General features: G+C 51.2%; 1 protein-coding gene across 5 annotated transcripts; it reads right to left on the bottom strand.

Annotated features, from left to right (window-relative positions):
• Positions 1 to 3,486: 3,486 nt before the first annotated feature.
• LOC121022588 (SEC14-like protein 4) lies at positions 3,487 to 19,494 on the bottom strand. Of its 5 annotated transcripts, none has more exons than XM_040463812.1 (13): positions 19,375 to 19,494; positions 19,143 to 19,258; positions 16,154 to 16,229; positions 10,825 to 10,868; positions 10,453 to 10,512; positions 10,137 to 10,325; positions 8,603 to 8,698; positions 8,238 to 8,298; positions 7,189 to 7,272; positions 6,750 to 6,856; positions 6,534 to 6,673; positions 6,272 to 6,441; positions 3,487 to 5,146 (listed from the first exon to the last, which is right to left on the bottom strand). In XM_040463812.1, exons 2-13 carry the CDS (start codon positions 19,236 to 19,238, stop codon positions 5,007 to 5,009), a joined length of 1,263 nt encoding a protein of 420 aa, XP_040319746.1. In that variant the 5' UTR covers positions 19,239 to 19,258; positions 19,375 to 19,494; the 3' UTR covers positions 3,487 to 5,006. The 5 variants fall into 5 exon arrangements, with proteins under 5 accessions (XP_040319746.1, XP_040319751.1, XP_040319748.1 ...); XM_040463817.1 differs by having other exon boundaries at positions 10,453 to 10,567; positions 19,364 to 19,442; XM_040463814.1 differs by lacking the exon at positions 19,375 to 19,494 and adding an exon at positions 18,892 to 19,022.

Genomic DNA, 19,494 nt, shown 5'->3' with positions numbered 1-19,494 from the left:
TGAGCTGTCAGCACAGAGCCCAACACGAGACTCGAACCCACAACTGTGAGATCATGACCTGAGCTGAAGTCGATGCTTAACCGACTGAGCCACCCAAGCACCCCCTGAATTCCAGTACTGATGCCATCACTGAGCAAATAACTGTCTCTGAGACTTACTTTCCTCCCCTATATAACCAAGATGACTATATTTATTTGACAAGGCTGCCATGAAGATTAAACAAGATAGCACAAGGGCAGCAGGCCTACATAGGTGCTCAGTAAATGGTTATCTATTGTTTTTGCAAGGCTTCATTGAGCATCTGGGGAGTGTAGCCTGGACTGGTGGCTGGTGGGGAATAGGAAACAGACACAAGGCAGATAATGACTCTACTGCATGATAAACACTGGCCCTGTTGCTCCAAGAGCATGCAGAAGACACTCTAACTCTGCTAGAGACTAGGGGGGTTGGATAGGCAAAGAAGGCCCTAAGGACCTTGAGGGTGAACAGAACAAGACTGGGAAGGGAGTCCTAGACTGAGGGAACAGCATGAGCAAAAGCAGGGACGCAGAAACCAGTCTGATAGATTGAATTCAAGTCGTTGATAGAATTCAAGTCATTGGGTGAAACTGCAATGAGGGTGTCATAGCCAGGTCACAGAGAGCCTTATAAGCCACCAATGAAACTGAACTTTCCCTGGGGGAGAAATGAGGAGCCAGTGAAGGGCCTATACAGGAAGTGATGATCAGATTTTCATTTCAGAAAGATTTTGTCTGGCTGTCCTGTGGACTCTCATGGGAGGTGGTAGGAATGGGCACAGGGAGACTCATGGACTCCTTTCTAATAATCCAAGCAAGAGATGATGGAGGCCCTTACTAGGGTGGCAGGCACGGGATAGAAGATGGAGCCCGCAGGGGTTTAGAAAGAAAGCCAGGCAAGTGGCAGAACCAGGATCTGAACCAAGGTGGGACCACCTCTTTCTGCTGCTCCAGATGGGCCCACAAATAGCTCAGGCCCAGTGAATTTTGCCTCACCCCGCCTGTAAAACCAGCCTTCGTGAGCGGGGTGCTGAGGGGCCTGGTTCTTGCTTCTGCCACAGGGAAAGAGACACAGTTGGCTCAACACTACCCCCCGGTGGCTAAGAGCAGAGATCGCCAATGTTAGCTGAATGCCATCTGCTCAAGCCTGCTCTCTGAGGTCACCAAGTGTGAAGCCTGCTCACCCAGTGTGCTCAGCACCTGGCCTATCTGGATTGGTGAACACCATTTCACGTCTTTTTTTCTTTGAGTTTATTTATTTTGAGAGAGATAGTGCGAGTGAGGGAGGCACAGAGAGAAAGAATCCCAAGCAGGCTCCACACTGCCAGTGCAGAGCCCAATGCAGGGCTTGAACTCATGAACTGTGAGGTCATGACCTGAGCTGAAACCAAGAATCGGATGCTTAACCAACTGAGCCAGCCAGGCGCCCCTGAACCCCACTTCACGTCTTACCTTCCCCTCTTTATGTTGTGAGACATGACAAATCACTTCCTGCCCTAGGCCTCCCCCTCCTCATTAGTAAACAGGGGATGATGCTTCCCGCATCAGCTTGGGCCTGGCACACGGTAGGCATGGAGCGGAGCTGGCACTGTCCCAACCCACAAAGAGGCAGCTTCCTCAGGCTCTGGTCAGTGCCACTGTGCCCCACTGTGTGCCCTCTGGCCCAGGCTGGACCTCCCTGGCAGGAACACACCTGCCTGCATTGGCCCTCTCCTCCCTTGCAACACAGGGCCGGGTCACCCCTGGCAGCTAACCCAGGTGCTGGTTCTAACTCTGCCACAGGATTCTCAGCCTTTGGCCAAGGCACTCCCCCTCACTGAGCCTTCGTTTCCTGACTATAATCCCTGTCTGCTTCAGGGATGCATGTAAAGGAGCTGTACAAACTGTGGAGGACCATGGCCTGGAGCCCTGCTGAAGACTTGTTCTGGGCCGCTGTGATTGTCCCACACTGGTGTCCCTTCTGGCCTGGGGACTTGGAACGTGAGCTGAACTGAGGTAGAGTTTTGGGGGCAAGGGAGCCTTTCCAACTGCCCTCAAAAAACCCTAGCGGTACCCCCTGCTTATCCGCCTGCCTGCCCTGGAAGACTGTGGGGCTCTCCAGTTAGGAGATACGCCCTGGGGAAGGACAGGCCCCGCCCCCATTCCTCTGGAAAGGTAAGGCCTATTTCCAACCACCTCATTTTGAGCAAGAGTTTTGATCCATGGCTTCCTGCCAAGATTTTGTCATTCTTTCCTGAAGAACAATAAGTCTCTGTTTTGTAACCTCCATTATGAAATGGTTTTATTAACGACTACCTAATGTGTACTCAGTTGTTCACAAGAAATAGCAAACATCAGTGACCTATTACCTGCATCACCCAAGGGCCCTCCTGGCTTTCCTCTGGCTTCAAACACCCCACGGTTGCCTTCACCCCATTCCTCAGTCTGGAAGGCTCGCCCACACCCTCAGCTCTCCCTTCAGGGGTTCCTGCCTCGGGCAAAGCATGTCTGATCCCCCATCAGACTTTTTTTGCTGGATGCTCCCCCAGAATTTGGCTCCTGCCCCACCAAGCTGCCCACCTGAGAATGCCCATCAGAGTCATTTTGGCCTCCCTCAATACAGGCAAGCTTCCTGCTCGCAAAGTCGGGTAAGCCCAGCATCCCCGGTGTCCCCAGGGCCTGCAGTGCCTGGGCACTGGGGACAGACTCAATAAACATTGACGAATGAATGGAAGGAAGAAGCAAATTTTAGGTGAGCCAGCCCCTCTCTGGGCTACTTTTTTTTTTTTTTTTTTTTTTCTGTAAAGAAGTGATGGTATTGAGTAAGGGATGGAGTTGTGGAGGACATGCCCCCTGTCCACCTTGCCAGATAGGAGGTCCTGTCCTCACTTCCGAAGGTGACCACTGTACTCACTGCTTAATATGAGGTGCACTCTGCCAGCTCCGAGATTCATCACTGGTTCCCTGAACCCGACCCCTCTGTGACTTGCTACTCCCCAGGCAGTCCCGTGCAAATTAAACCCTTGGGCATGGTGTGAGCCAATCTGCTACCTACAAGGAAACCAGAGGCTGTGCTGATGGTGGAAAATGAGCGTGGGTGGTTGGAAAAGCAAGGATCAGGGTTCAAATCCATGAACACCTTGTTTTTAGGCCGGGGTTGTGAGGTTGAAGGGAGGCATTGTGAGCCCCCAGTCAGGACAACAGGTGGGCCCAGGGAAACCTGTCAGGGGAAACCTTACAACCCCCGCTGGCCCAGTGGGAAGATGGCTCTGGAACACCCAAGTGTCTCTGCATCTGGGGAGGCTGTACAGAGGGTGGCCACACAGTACAGTGGGGGTGCTGGGAAAGCTTCTTGCATCGGGGATGCAGGAGCGGCACTTGGACCCAAGGATGTCTTGTGATTTTCACCTGACAGCCCCAGGCTATCTCCTTGGAGCTGGCACAAAAGTTTTTTTCTTGCCAAACTCCTCAAACACTGTTGGGCCAGGAATGCCTCAGTGCACCAGCTTTTCGTATTTTATTTCCTTTAGTTAGTTTGCTTTTCACAGCAGCAGAGCCCCCTGTTCAGACTATGTGCTGAACCGTGGGTGATGCGGCTGCCACAGAGGGCGGGCCTGGGGCCCCAAGGACCTCACAGAACTCACCTGAAGACCCACCTTCACAAGCCTCATCATTTTCTTACCTGGGAAGAAGAGGCCCTGGAAAATCAGGAACTCTATTAAATAGTGAAAATGAAATCACAGAATCTGAGAGCAAGAAGGGGGCTAGAACCGGGTTCTTATTCACAAAGCACCTGGATGTTGCTGTTTGCTGAGGCTTCCGGTCTCTGGCAAGGGTCTCGATGCCCAGGATGTTAATCCTTTGCAGCAAGGATCCCCTTTGACAGGGACATCTGACCACTCAGCAGCTTCACTGGCTCATTCCGGGCAAGGTCTGCTCTGCTGGGTGCGGTTTGTCCAGAAGAGCGGACTGCGGTCCTGACTGTGGGCGTAGGGCACCAGGAGAGCCAGCCTTTGGGAAATGGAAGCCATCACTGGCCAGCTACGGAGTCGCATTTGGGGTGGGTTGGTAGGGAGCTGGCAGACATTAGCTGTCCCTCTAGTGACACACAAAGACGGAGGAAAAGCTTGATGTTTCTCCAAGAAGTAAATCAAGTCTGGGATGAGTACCCTGGGATGGCAGCCCCACCCAGGTGCGTTCTACCTTATTCCAGCATGTTCCACCTCACTCCAGCTCTGCTACAATCCTGGTCCTTACTCAGAGCCAGAAAGAACCCAAGCTGAATGTCAGCTGGATCACAGCAGGTGAGGAGGAGGCGGGGGTCACTGAGAATTCCGAGAGACTCAGTCTTCACCCATTTAGCTCTGTGTGGCTGAGCGTGGCTTTTCCTGATGGTTATCCCCGCTGGGCCTCACGCTCCATTTCTGATCTTCCCTCCAAAGGCAGTAAGGAGACTCTGAAGAGGCTTTGGTGCCCTGCCAGAACCAAGACCCTCAGCTCCACCACCCGGCTGGTCCCATCCCTCCACCCAGCTGCCTCCAGCTGGCCTTGTCTATCCATGTCGAGCCCCCACATGCAGAGATGGGGGCTTCCCTGCTCTTCAGACTTGACGCTGTGCTCCCTGCCTGGCCTGGGACTCATGCACACGCCCCCAAGCCGGGTCACTAGGTGTGGGTGAGTCCTGAGACGGTGGACCTCATCAGGAGTGACATAAGGGCAGCTTCTGTGGGCAGGACCCTCCCTCAGTGGCTACTGGTTCATCCTCAGCGTCCCCATTCTCAGTCTCTGCAAACAGGAGATCAGGTGCCTGTCTGAATCCTCAAGGTGGCCTATGAGCTGGATGTCCCCTTCCTGCTCTGCCACCGTGCCAGGTGAGCCCACGAAGAGCCGAGATGGTGATGCGGGGAGGGGGGTGGCTCCTCCAAACACCACGCTGCTCAGGAGGGAAAGGGACAGGGAGGGGGTACTAAGGGGTTGAAGAGCACAGGGACTGAGAGGTATCAGGGGTCTTCATTGCGCTGGGGACGGTCTCCTTGCCTCAAGACCCTGAATCTTCTCTTCAGAGGTCTTGTCTGGGAGCAGCACCTCCACAGTGTAGCTGACCTTCTTGGTGTGTATCAGGCTGTAGGTGTTGTCGAAGCGCAGTACATCTGCAAGGACGGAGAAGTCGTCAGGCGAAGTAAACCCAACTCATCTGCACGCCTGGTGCCCTTGAGAATGGGCCCAGGGCTGTGGGTGTTGGAGGGTGAGCCACGACCCAGCCCCCAGCCCCCAGCCCACTGCTCAGGACCATCTCCTTGTGCTAACTAACGGAATAATAATAACCAGCCGGCACGCACCAACCCCTTCTATGCACCAGGCATCACATCTGCACTCACAGCTGTCTGAATCCTCAAAGCAGCCCCACAGAAGGTACTATCACCCCCATTTTAAGGATGGGGAAGCTGAGGCCTACAGAGGTTGATGGAACTATCTAATGAGTGCCGAGCTAGGGAAGGGAGGGACTAGGATTCCCTTATCCTGATGCTCCAACCCAGAGAGGAGCCCTGCTCTCGCCAGAGGAGGGGGCTGAGCTCCTTAAGCCACTTTTCCGTCTCGCCTTTCAAAGAAGGCATTCCCTTCAACGCCAAGATGCAGAGTGAACTCTGGGAGGTGGTAAGTCATCCAGATTTCTTGGGCTCCACCCTTCTAATTCTCCCTTTCCACAAAGGTGAACTAGGTATGTATTAAACCAAAGCATTAGTAAAACCTGTGCTCCTCAACCTTGGGTTCCCCTTCTCCTAGCTCTGTTGCTGATTGAGGCGGGAGGTCAGCACGGTTCCTGGGGAATGTTCATCTGGCCTGGGTGGCCTGAGAATGAAGGATAAGCACATGGAAGAATCATCTCTTTGGGACTCCCACAGTGGGTCTGCTTATGCTCCTGGGCAGGCTGGGACCCCGGAAGCTAAGCGCACGGCTGTTTACTTATCTGTCTCTTAGCTTGTTGAGTGCTGTGTAAGGGCTTCCCGGGAGTTGAGTTTATGGTTCTGGGCTATGCATCCCACTTTCCAAAATGCATCTCTGCCTTTGTACCCACACCCAGGGGCCACTCACCAGATCCAACACCCTGAAGCCAATTCCCCGGGCAACCACGGGATCTAGGAGCTCACACAAACCCCCACACCCTCCCCGAGAGCCAGAAATAGAGGGCAAACAGGACAGCCTGGCAAGAGATATCAGCTCATTTCTCTGCCAGAAGGAGGAAAACAGATTCCAATGAATCCTACAGCTCTTACAGACTCCGGGTTTGAGGCAGGTGAGGCTCCCGTCCTCAGGTACCAGGTGGGCTTTGTAGCGCCGGATGGGGAGCACCTCCACCATCTCCCCTGCCCGCTTCCGCTCACACGTCTTGGTCTTCTGGAAAACCCCGAAGCCGATGTCTGCCCCATGTGATGCGAACTGCCACCTGCAGGGGACAGGGCCCTACTAATGACCACCAGCTGAGGCTCCGGGGCCGCTCCCAGCTGGGCCCAGGTGTGGAGTGGCCGCCATCCCTACCTGAGCACACAGCCCGGGAACAGGATTTCGTTCTCCACCTGCACGAAGGAGCCTCGGGCCACGGTCATCTTGTGCTCATACTGCATCCTCACCTGGTTGCGCAGGTAGTAGCTCTTGGGCACCTCACCCCCATAGTTGATCTGTGGGTGAGGGCTGCTGAGTGAGCACTGACCCCAGCCATCAGCCCTCCCTTCTCACCCTCTGGGCACCCGGTACCTTGGTCAGACACTTGGGGTTGCCATCAGGATCAGTCATGGTCCCCCCAAACTCCATGGGCAGCTGCTCAGGGCTGATGAACTTTGGCAGCTCCTGCTTCCAGTTGCCTGTGGGAGTAAGGTGGTGGGGGGGAGCTGTGGGGAAATCAGGGATGCTCAACAGAAGGGAGAGGAGCCAAGTCCAGGGAGGAAACCTGATGTGACCTTGGCTTGCTCCCCTATGCACCTACTGCAGAGAACACCCAAATGCTTTATATGGCCACTCAGGCTGGGGTCTCGGGCTGAAATATCACCTGAGTGTGCAAAGGCCAGCAGGGGCCAGGCCAAAGTCAGTACCTGAGTAAAGAGGATGAGCCAGGGAGAAATGGGGCCTTTCACATTGACCTCTGCTTCTCTGGTAGATGCGGAGACAGGTACAGCCAGGACACCAGGTCACTCACCTCCCAGAATCACTATCTTCCTTTGTGTTTCCTCACTCATGAACATCTTGACCAAGTTGAAGGCCACAGGGAAGAGCTTGGGGGCTGAAACACATGAAGCTCCTTTGGGAAGCTGGGCTAGAGGACTTGGAGGTATAGTCATGGCCAAGAGCATAAGCTGGACAGGGGTTGGATAGATCTAGATTCTGCTATTTCCTGCTGTGTGACCTTCAGCTAGTTACTCACCCTCTCTGAGTCTTAGTGCTATTAACTAGAAAATGGAGAAATTTAACCAATGTATGCATAACACTTGGCATAGTGTCTGGCTCTCAATAAATGGGTGCCTCCCCTACCCAGTTGGAGGGTGCCAATAATGTGGATTTCCCAATGGTGACTCTTTTTTTTTCCACACTCACAGTTTTCCCAAGTTGTCTTGGAATTCTCTGGGGTACAAGTTGATGTGGCATCTGCGTTAGACCTCACGTCCCACTTGAATTACTTATACTTACTGGGTGCTTTCTATGGGCCAGACTCTGTGTGACTCCTCCATAAAGTGTCTCATTTAAACTCACAGCTGCCCTACAGGGAGGTGCCACTGCACCCCTATTTTACGGGTTGGGAAAACTGAGGCTCAGTAAGGTTAAGTAGACTTGATCAAAATCACAGAGCTAGCTAGATTGGAAAGCAGATCATCTGACCCCAGGACACACATGGTGGCCCCCTCACTCTACAACCATCACAGACAGGGAACACGCCCACTCAGCGCACGTCTGTCAACCAGTGTGATCCACGAACTGTCTGTTGCCACCAATCCACACCCAGAGAGGTAAAGAAAATAAGGGTGTACATTTAGAAACAGAACTTATTTGATATTTGCTGCCACGCACCAGAGCATGAGTTTGTATACTCCAAAAGTATCGGTCTGTGAAAGGCTGACTGAAAAAACAAAAAACAAAAACCTGACCTTCTCAAAGCATGGCTTGAGAAACCCTGTACTGGGTGATTTGTCCACTGTTCCCCCCTCTTCCCCTTCCCCCTTCCCCAAAGAGTCATTCCCATTATGGGCTCACCTCGAATGACAATTAAATTCTTCAGCGTCCCAGGATAATTTGCTTCCAGGATGGCAAAAAACTGTGGCAAGAAAAGTCTCGTCAAGGTCACACTCCAGCACACTCTATGCCTGGACTTGGTGGCTTCTAATCCTGCTGAGACCAGAGCCCATGCCAACCCCCACGCCCCCGGCCATCCACTTCCCCCATGAGATGTACTTCGTTCTCTGTGATGTTCGTGCTCCTCTTTCTCCTTGGAGGGGGAAACCCCAGGCCAGCTTCTCTGGCTGCTCTGGGGGCCTCTGGGGGGCCAATTCCTCCTCCATGGATGGGAAGCTGGTGTGGAGAGTGGCTCCCCGTTAGCCTCGAGCCAGCTGCCTACCTACCTGCTGGTAGATCTCTACAGCTGGCTTCCACAGGTGTTTTAGGCCGAACCCCTCCAAGTCAAACACCATCAGTACCATCTCGATCTTCCTGCCCAGCTACATGGGACAGCACAGATACATAGGTCAGACAATAACTCCAGCCAGGAGGTCCTGGTCAGGGAGACCTGGAACTCACTGCTCCCACCCTCCAGCTACCCTCAACCCCAATTGCCCACAGCGTTTTCTAAACAGAGCCCACCCAGGATCTAAGAAGATACTGCATCTGAGCACTGCACAGTCTCCTTTATCCCACTGTTTGCTCAACACGATTGCCTGGAATTAGTTAACTGTAGAATTAAAGATATCACTCATCGCTCATTGGGCATCTTCACGTACAATAGCACAGTGTCTGCAGTCCCATGGTGTGTCAAACCAGAGCTACACTGCTGGCAGGCTGTGTGGCCTTGGGTGGGTTTTTAAGCGCTCTGAGCCTTGTTTTTTTCCTCTGTGAAGGGGGGATAGTTCCAGGTTCTGACGGAATTTCTGTGAAGATTCAGTGAGATAACTCACAAAGAGCCCCGTGCCTGACACACGCTGGTCCCTGGTAAATATCAGCAGATGTTATTACTAGTATCATCATCACCACAATTATCAGCTCCAACTGGAAACGCCCACGAAGTAGAAGATACTGTTGTGACCCCATAAGGTCAGCCACGTTGTTCGAAAGACACACATCTGTTCAAACTAGGCACTGAATAGGGTGCTTTGCAATTTTCTTAGGCTTGCCACACATCTTTGTGCAGAGGGCCTACTTTGTGTCTGACACCATGACAGACACTGGGGATGCACGCCCGGTCCTCGTCATTAGGCAACTCATCCCACAGTGACATCACAGCTCCCTGCCAGTGTTCTTCTTAGGCTCATGTAGACACTTAGACTCAAGGCCAACAGATCATGCTTGGCATTGGATTCATTCTGAAGGGTATGAACCGGGAAACACAGAGCCAGGGCAAAGAGAAGATCTGCACAGGTGGGTGTGGGTCCTTCTTGGCTTGGAATCCCAATGCCCCACAGAACTCAATATTTTTTTCTGTAGTAATTCCATATTAGCTTCTAGGGATCCACAAAGGATGCACCAAGTTTCAAGGGTCACTGTTCTTGGGGATACCCAAAGCAATGTCTCCCCCGTCAGGTGTTATAGTTATGCAGTTTACAACTGGGAACATCTTTTCCATAGGCAAAGCTGACCATCCACTGTTCTAGAGTTCCCAGGGAAGAGAGCTAGAGCATTCACTGCACCCAAGGTCAACCTCTCACCCAAGGTCAGAGGGGAAAGGGCTTTGGTGTTCCTTGGCACCTGCCAGCAGAGAGTGCCACGCACATGTTAGATGCTCATGGATGGGTAACTTTGGGAGAAGCCACGTTCCCCCAAGGCCCAGAGTGCTCAGGCCTGGGGAAAAGCAGAGACAGGGTGTCCTTCCTACCTGGTCCTGGTGCCACCCTTTAGACAGATCGGGTCCACCATATGCTTCCCATCCTAGACCCAGTCACTTACCTTTAGACTCTGCAGCTCACACTCCCGCAAAAGCAGCTCACAGATCTTGATGCGCTTCCGGATCAGCTCTTCCTTGGAGGCCGACAGGAGAAGACCCTTGGGGTCAAGGGTCCCAATGATGTCGAACCACACGGGGCAGCCTTCAGGGTCATAGCCGCTCAGACCACCAGAGTCGTACAGCTGGATCACCTGGGCACGGGGGTGAGATCTTAACTCAAACCAGTCTACCAGGCCATGTCCCTGCTCCATCAGATGGCTGGATGTGAGGAGGTCTGAGGGACATCTGCCTGTCTTGGGGGTGCTGCATGGGGCTCACCTCTGGAGGCTGCCATGTGAGGATGTTGTCCAGGTCCTGTTGCTTCCGGAATTCTATGTGCTGCAGAGAAATTGCAGGACCTGAGGACTGCCTGCTACAAAGGTCTTGAGGGCACCTGAGGGCATCAGGCCAAGTCCCTCTGCCTACAGCCCCAAGACCCTGCAAGAGCATCCCCAGGCTCTACTCACAGAACCGGGAATGGCAATGCCAGGAGGAGGGCTGTGGGAGACCCAGGTCTGATGCATAAAAGGATCCAAGGAGGAAGGGAGGAAACACATGAGAACAGGACAGGACAAGAGTCCCCACCCTTTGTCGATGATTCCTGGGGTACAGTGTGTGGGAGGCAGGACACTCATGAGTATGGGGCCTCACCTTCCGGAGCATGTCCTCAGATTTCTGCAGGTCAAAGTTCCGAGCTGCAAGAAGAGCCAAGGTAAGCGGAGGCTTGAGGCCGGACTAGAACTCACAGTTTCCTGAAAACTCATGAGGAAATAGTGGGGGTGCCTGAGCCTTTCATGACATCCCGAGAATACACTGGGGGTCTACACATTATTTTTAATTTTTTTAAATATTTATTTATTTTTGAGAGAGATAGAAACAGAATGCGAATGGGTTAGGGGCAGAGAGAAGGGAGACACAGAATCCGAAGCAGGCTCCAGGCTCCGAGCTGTCAGCACAGAGCCCGACGCGGGGCTTGAACTCATGAGCTGTGAGATCATGACTTAAGCCAAAGTTGGATGCTCAACTGACTGAGCCACCCAGGAGCCCCCTAGACATTATTTTTAAAAGCAAGGATCTTTGGGGTGCCTGGGTGGCTCAGTCCGTTGAGCGTCCGACTTCAGCTCAGGTCATGATCTCACAGCTCGTGAGTTCGAGCCCCACGTTGGGCTCTGTGCTGACAGCTCGGAGCCTGGAGCCTGCTTCTGCTTCTGTGTCTCCCTCTCTCTCTGCCCATAACCCATTCACATTCTGTCTCCATCTCTCTCAAAAATAAATAAAACATTAAATAAATAAATAAATAAATAAATAAATAAAAGCAAGGATCTTTAATCCTGTAGAAGATGTTGGAGGCCCTTGATTTCAGTATCCCGGAATTTTTAAACTGTTCATTCCAGAGGCTGATCTAACCTGTAATATTTGACGTCCCCATGGGAGCACAGACCTCCTCAGTGTTAAGGCTAGTGAGGAGCATGGACTTTGGAGTCAGACAGACTTGGGTCTGAATTCTAGTTTTGTCCTTTTATTTGCTGTGCAACATTGAGCAACTCACTTACCTTCTCTGACTCTTAGTTTTTTAATCTGCTAAACAGGAATAGTATCTTTTTCAGGTATTCAAAGGATGACATGAGATAAAACATGTAAAGTGCTTGGCACATTACCTGGCTCCCAGTAACTTCTTAGTAAATAGAAACTATTGTTGTGACTACTTCTTTTGAAGAAATAAATTCATTTTAATTGAAAATGTGGTGCTTTATTTTAAAAACAAAATTTCTAAATTTAGAAAAGAAATTTAACTCCTCCCTTCTAGTCTTTACACCACTGATTACTTTTTTTCTTTCCTTATAACATTGGCAAGGGTCTAGTTCTATTTAAACTGTAATGTTGTTTGACGTCCTTTCCTTGTTCCTGATTTTATTTATCTATCTATCTATTTTTAAATGTTTTATTTATTTTTGAGAGAGAGAGCACGAGAATGGGAGGGGCAAAGAGAGAATGGACAGAGGATCCGAAGTGGACTCGTGCTGATAGTAGTGAACCCAGTGTGAGGCCTAAACCCACAAACCATGAGATCATGACCTGAGCTGAAGCTGGATGCTAAACCGACTGAGCCACCCAGGTGTGCCTCCTTGTTCCTGATTTTAAAGAAAACGAATCTAAACCTTCTACTTAAGCATAGCATGTATTGTAAGAGTTTTGCTACATAAGCATTACCAAGCCAAGCCAAGGAAATTCCCTTCTATTTCTAGTTTGGTAAGACTTTTATTTTGTTTTTATATTATAAATAGGATTTGAACCTTTTCAAATGTTTTTCCTGCATTAAGATAGCCACATCATTCTCATTTTTAATTCTATTAATGTGTGCAATGACACTGATAGATTTTCTAAAGTTGAATTCTTCCTGCATACCTAAGATAAACTCCCCTTCACCATGCTGTGTAATTTTAATACCCTATCGGATTCTATTATGTAATGTTTTACTTAGATTTCCTTACATCTACATTAATAAGTGAAACAAGCCTAGAATTGTCTTTTATTGTCCTGATCTCATTTTGGAATCAAACTTACTCAAGCCTCATAAAGTAACTTTCACTTTTTTTTTTTTTTTTGAGACAGAGAGAGAGAGAGAGAGAGAGATAGTGCATGCGAGCAGGGGAGGAACAGAAGGAGAGAGAGAGAGAGAAAGGAGAGAATCTTAAGCAGACTCCACCACCCAGCATAGAGCCCCATGCAGGGCTTGATCTCACAACTGTGAGATCATGACCTGAGCCAAAATTAAGAGTTGGAGGCTTAACTGACTGAGCCACCCATGTGTCCCAACTTTCAATTTTTTATATATTTTAAAGCAACTCAAACAATTTATAAAAGTAGGTATTAGCTAGTCTTAAAACTTTGGAAAAATTCACCTGTAAAGCCATTGGGGTCTGAGTTTTGGAAGGAGGAAAGCTTTTTAGTACCACTTACGTGTCTTTAATATTTATTGGCTTTTTACTTTTTTTTACTTTTTTATTTTTAAACTTTTTTTAACGTTTATTTTTCAGAGAGAGAGAGAGAGAGAGAGCGAGCGAGCATGAGTGGGGGAGGGGCAGAGAGAGAGGGAGACACAGAATCCGAAGCAGGCTCCAGGCTCTGAGCTGTCAGCACAGAGTCCAATGCAGGGCTCGAACTCACGAACTGCGAGATCATGACCTGAGCCGAAGTCGGACATTTAACCAACTGAGCCACCCAGGTGCCCCTTTAATATTTATTAGCTTTTTCTATAGATTTTTTTTACTGAGAACCAGGGTGTTTTCTTGTTCTATAGAAAGTGGTTTGGGTGCTGTTGATGGACCCTCACAACTTTTTTAGTAGCACCTACTATGTGTCAGGCTGGAGGTATATGGCAGGCACAGTCCCTGCCCTCATGGGGCTGGCATCTGAGTGGGAGAGATGGACACGGTCATGGAATGGAGATAAAGAAAACAAAGGGAAGCGACTTCAGAGAGAGGGTTCTCTGTGTCTGGACTGAGGGGGAAGGTTCCAAGTTCAGCCCCAGTGATCACTCTCCCTGTTGCCTGGGTCTTGAGCTAGTGAGGCAGGAAGTGGCTACAGAGGTGAAGTTGAAGGGGACAGGGCCACATCAGCAGGTCTGCCACAACAGACAATGGGAGGCATCAGGACACCTGGTGTCCTTAGGTGTGCTTTTCCTTAAGTCGTTTTCCTTTCCCGTGACCCAGCAGCCTACAGGGTCTGTGACTTCACTCCTTTCTCAAGGACACACCAGCTACCTGAAAAGTTGGTTTTTAACCCCAGAAAGACTCCAAAGGAGGAGAGAGGTCTGATGCTGTATCAAGGGGCTTCAAGAAATCTACTGTCTGGGGGCCAAGGTGGGACTAGGCACGAGCCATCTGAGCACCACTTGGATCTGACAGCCCAGAGAAGGGCTAGAGGAGTAAGGATGGGGTCAGGCGTTGAGACCGGGCCTTGTGTGAACCCTTAACCCCACCCTGCTCACCTTGGAGAAGCCCTGAGCAAGAACCCTGCTATATCAAACTTCACACGATCCAGGCAGCTCAGAACATCTCCAAGACGATTGCCACATCACAGAACCATAATCTATCTCACTGCTGACAACCTTGTCTTGAACCTACAGAATGAAAGTTTTCCCTGAGGCAGCGACAGCCTCATCAAGGGTAAGAAACTCCCTTGGTGACCAGGAACTCCACCCCCAGAGAAGAAGTGGATCTATTTCTCCCCTGGTTTTTGAGAAGCTAGCTTGGGGTCCAACATACCCCCATCTCACCCCCAGTATCATGTGATGGTCCCTTTTGCATCTGTCCTCCCGACCCTTCTTGGATGAACAAAGCCTGACCAATTTTCAGAGAAATGATTTTGCTCCTTCCTGTGTTAGCTAGAGATGTTGGGATTGTGTGATTTCTGAGCGATTTCCTACAGTGTTGGTTCCTCCCTGTAGGTCGGGAGGCAATAACTACCATCCCAGAGATTCTCAATTAGTTTTTTTTTTTTAATTAAAAAAAAAGGAATCTACTGTCCTCACTCCTTCTTTAGCCGAAGAGAAAGACATGGACATAACTTGTCAAAAACAGAATAGAAATTGCCACAGCCGAGAGCGCCTAACAAGTTTAATGTGGCATCCTAGATGGGATCCTGGAACAGAAAAACTCAGGAAATCTAAGTAAAGTAGAGATTTTAGTTAATAGTCACGTATCAATATTGGTTCATTAAGGGGCACCTGGGTGGCTCAGTCAGTTAAGTGTCCGATGTCAGCTCAGGTCACGATCTCACAGCCCATGGGTTCAAGCCCGTGTCAGGCTCTGGGCTGACAGCTCAGAGCCTGGAGCCTGCTTCAGATTCTGTGTCTCCCTCTCTCTCTGCCCCTCCCCTGCTCACACTCTGTCTCTTTCTCAAAAATAAAATAAAAACATTAAAAAAAATATTGGCTCATTAATTGTAACAAATGAAAAATGAATGAAATAGGAATGAAAAATGTTGATAGGGGAAACTGGGTGCAGCATATATGGGGGCTTCCTGTACTATCTTCGCAACATTTCTGTAAATCCAAACCAACCTAAAAAATAAAGTTTGTAGAAAATGGTAATTTTAAAAAGTAACCAAACAGAACAGAACAGGAGGGAGGGAGGGTTTCCTCTGTGCAGGCGCTGTGCACGCCCCTGACCTCATATCTGACTCACGGCGTCTTGAAGGTGGGAAGCAGTTTTACACCCATTACCCAGAAGAGAAAAGTAAGACTGAGACACAGTGGGTAATTGCCATAGGCACACTGCTAGCACGGGGCAGAGCTGGGATTCAATAGCATGTGTGCCTGAGTCCAAGGCTGGTTATTATCACCACACTGTGTGTGCACTTTCCAGCCCCGCTTCTGACTTCTCTCCCATTTCAAGTTCAAAATCCATCCCATGGGGTGTGTTGAGTTGAAACGAATTTTTCCCTAAGGTTTCTGTTATTCTAAGTTTACACCACTGTGGCAATTCCTAGAAGAAACTGCTTCTCTACCTTTAACTGCATCGACTTCCTGAAGTGTTTGCCGGGCACCTGCTCAGTTTCCAGGTTCCCCAGGGGGATGACACAGGCCTGTCTTCAAGGAACTGGAGACAGACCCAAAGGCAAGTCATGCAGAGTATATTCAAGGTTATCAGACTCAAAGGCCTGGCCAGGCCAGTCATCCTGAGAACTTCCCAGGTGTGAACTCTAACCTCACCTGGACCATATGCCCACCCAGTGCCTGGCATTTGACACTGACAACAATGCTCAGGGAGGTAGCCCCATCCCCACTTTACAGATGAAGAAACTGAGGCTCAATGGGTTTTTTATGCCATGCTGATTTGGAGGGGAGCTCAGACTCCAGTCCAAAGCAGGCTGATTCCAGGGCCTACGTTCTCCACTGTCTCCCAAAGCCCCACCCACTTTCCTGAAACCCTTCTGCCCTCTCTCCCTCTCTGCCCCCTGACGCCGCCAGCCTCACCTCGGAGCCAGCGCAGGAGGAAGTATTCGTCAGCATTGGGCAGGGTGGGCAGCAGGTCCTGGAGGTTGTCCTGGAACTGAGGGGGAGATACAATGGTCAAAGGGGCTCCCATGACCCCTGTGCTCCCCGCCCCATCCCTGACCCTTCCCAAACTCAGTCTGCCAGTCAGTCCTGTCCAGGGACCCTGCAGGGTGGGGGACCCTGCACAGCTAGCAGCAGTTGCCTGGACCTTTTTGCCACCTGAGAATGGGGCACCCCTCAGCCCACCATGGCAGGAAGAGTTGGGTCCTTCTCAAACTTTGAAGGTTCTACACCTCCCCAAGATCCTCATTCTAGAGGTCTGAGGTAGAGCCCTGCCATCCCTATTTTCAGAAAGATCCCTGGAGAAGCTGATGTGAGCAAACCAGAACATCGTAGGAACCTTGCCCTCGATATACCGTATCTCGAGGGTCTAAATTTGGAAGCAAGTTACTTAACCACTCCGAGCCTCAATTTCCTCATCTGTGAAGTGGAGATAAAGATAAACTCGTGCTAATCAAAGGAGTGTGCACAGGTAAAGCACTTAGTGTCAGTCCTGGCTTGCAACAGGTGCCAAAAAAATGTGGGCACTCAGCAAACTTGGGCTGCCCGGAGCTCTGGACAGTGGAGTCTTTGTGGAAACAACCCCAGGCAAAGGTCAGCAGGGAGGAACTGAAATAGAAGCCAGGGATGCCTCATCAGGCGCCATGGAGGCTGGAGAAAGAGGGGGGCTGACCTGCTGCCAGAGCTTCTTCCTACCGACAAAGTTTGGGGAAGCCACTGAAAGTTTGGGCACGGGACTGAGGCTCAGGTCTGGGACGGAGAAGAGACCTCACTTCCATGGGGACTAAGGGAGCTGAAGGCAAGTCCTGGAGGAGCGGGTTTGCAGGGGGACCCGTGCATGGGAATTTGGGATTAGAAGCCAATGCTAGCAACGCCACAGGAAGCTAGCTGGACAGCCATCCACCAAACCTCCTTTAGCTTCATGGATGATGTTTCAAATAAGAATGTATTCATGTATTGCTCACATAATTAAAAGCGAATAATAGGATTAAACATCTCCAGTGTTAACAAGTCACATGAATGACAGCACGTGCTATCATCACCCCCAGTCCACCTCCAGGCTCCTGGAATGGAGGTTCTTGCACATTGATCAACTGCAACCTCTGGGCTTCGAGGAGGTTTTTTAGTGGGAGCAAAGGCAGTAACAATAACCGAGAAACAGTAACTCTGCACCCCTCCGCCCTTCCAGATTACCAGAGTCCCCCCTTTGAACCTCAGGATGTGCCCTAGGGCAGGAGGAGCAAATGTCACATCCCTGCTTTGTGGATGAGGACACTGAGGCTGGCGGTGGAGGGTCTTCCCCAGGGACAGAGTGGGGGAGCTATAAGGCTAGGAGGACTCCACAGTTTCCAATCCCAACGCCACTCCATCTTTGGAAAGCACATCAAGTAAGAGAGAAAGCCACTAAGCAGGTGCTGGAGAGGGTTTCGAGTAACTTGAAGAAAACACTATCTTAACAAAGATGCCATAGGGAGAAAGTAGCCTCTGGCAGTGCGACCAAAGGTGGTAAAAACCAGGCTTCAGAAAAAGCTGGAAGGAAACGCTCCTAGGTATGGTTGTCTAGACCTCTGGGACCATGGGTGACTTCTTCTTTATCCTACTTTTCCCTTTTCCCTAAATTGTAAAACAACTACCATTCATTTTTTTTAAGTAATGGAAAAAATAAGAATAAACTCGTTTTACATTACTTAAAGCCCTTTGACCCACAAGCATCACCATCATAATTCACCCCCAAGTCCAGGTGTCCAGCCCTTCCCATGAGCCTAGTGGCTGGGGCTTCCTTGAGGTCATTGCCAGTGGGGAGGGAGAGGGCTAACCAGGGGACTCCCCCTCCTCCTTCACCTGGGGACACCTCCTTCAGCTAAGGACCCTCAGCTCCTGGCACCTCCTCCTTGACCTGGCAATTCCCTCAGGGACCCCACTCTTCACCTGGGACCCTTCTTTACTTTGTTAGGAATTCACCCAGGATTCCCCTCCTTCATCAGGGATCCTCATTCTTCCCTGGCGGACCCTTCCCACGGTGGGAGTCACAAAAGAAACTATTCTCCACAAGTCTGAAGCTGTCCAAAGTGTGAACCAGGCCTGTAACCCTCACTCCCCTAACCCGAAGTCACAGTTTCTAGGCCTTGCCATCTGCAAACCAAATTAATGCTGTGGCACCTAAGACCTGAATATGCTCCTCTTTCCCCATGGGGTGACACTCTCAGCTGCAGCCTGCAGGACTGTCACCAAAGCTGGCCCATTCCTGTTTAATGAAAACATTGACAATAGGAAGAAGCCTTGGACCCCCGGGGAGCCAGAAAGGCACAAAAAGAAACCAAACAAATGTTGCGATTCCGGCAGGAGATCTGCTAGTCTGTCTGTCCCAGACTGCCCAGAGGAATGGCAGCACCACCCTACCCCCACAACCAGGGGACAAGGGCCAAAGCCCGGGGTCCGGAGAGGGCAGGAGTGCAAAGCCGGATAACCCCGCGCGGGTAGCCCAGGGAAGGGCTCAAGTGTGCTGTCCCGCATAAGGCCGCCTCAGCAACTGCGTCCCGAAGGGGGCGGGCGCTCTCTTGGGTCCCTTTTCTGGAACAATGGGGGTTCCAGACCTGGTGGGCAGCATCAGGCAGCTCGCCCCCTCCCGAAGCCTTCCCACCCTCTAAGCCCCTCACCCTGGCCAGCGCCTCCTGCTGCTGGGGGCTCAGGTCCCCGACTCGGCCGCTCATGGTGCCCGTGGGTGCAGGGGGTCGCGGGGCGCTGGTGTGTCTGGAGTCTTCGGCCCGCAGCCTGGCCTAGCTGCCGCCTGGTTTTGCCCCGCCGATCAGATGTTGGTCCCGCCCGGACGGGAGAAGACCAGCCCTGCCCCGCCCCGCTCAGTTCTCCCCTCCCCTCGGCTTGTTTGGCGGCGGTGGCCAGGACTCACCCTACCCGGGGCTGGGAGGTGACCGGCTCCAGAGGGTTCCCGGAGCGCAGACTCCAGGGGAGGGCTGTAGGTGTCACCACCTCCAGGTGTCCTCATCCCAAGGCTTCCACAGGTTCCTGCGTGGTAGGGGAAGGGGGGCAGGCATAAAGAACATGTGGGCAAGTTCTGGGGAACACACCTAGATCCGGCGGCCCCCCCCCCCCCCCGCAATATGGAGGGACCTTCTATAAACCTGGCTCAACGCTCTAGGTGATCCCCAGGACCTTCTGCCCTGAGGGACGCCATCCTCCCTCCCCTGGCCTTGAACACAGGCTGTGTGGGCCCTGTCTGTGTTCACTGGCTGATAGAAGCC

Source organism: Herpailurus yagouaroundi, unplaced genomic scaffold, assembly GCF_014898765.1.
Source record: "Herpailurus yagouaroundi ecotype Mexico unplaced genomic scaffold, PumYag 428, whole genome shotgun sequence".
Taxonomy (NCBI): domain Eukaryota; kingdom Metazoa; phylum Chordata; class Mammalia; order Carnivora; family Felidae; genus Herpailurus; species Herpailurus yagouaroundi.
Note: the sequence above shows the minus strand (reverse complement) of the source record. Positions and strands in the feature narration are given on the sequence as shown.

What these genes read in the sequence shown, in the direction of transcription:
- LOC121022588 (XM_040463812.1), bottom strand. Translation starts at nt 19,238, where the DNA reads ATGAGGACACCTGGAGGTGGTGACACCTACAGCCCTCCCCTGGAGTCT. An exon ending in CTGAGGACATGCTCCGGAAG is followed by an intron (nt 10,513 to 10,824) that starts GTGAGGCCCCAT and finishes ATTTCTCTGCAG; the next exon opens with CACATAGAATTCCGGAAGCA. An exon ending in CTGCCTCAAACCCGGAGTCT is followed by an intron (nt 5,147 to 6,271) that starts GTAAGAGCTGTA and finishes CCGTCCTTGCAG; the next exon opens with ATGTACTGCGCTTCGACAAC.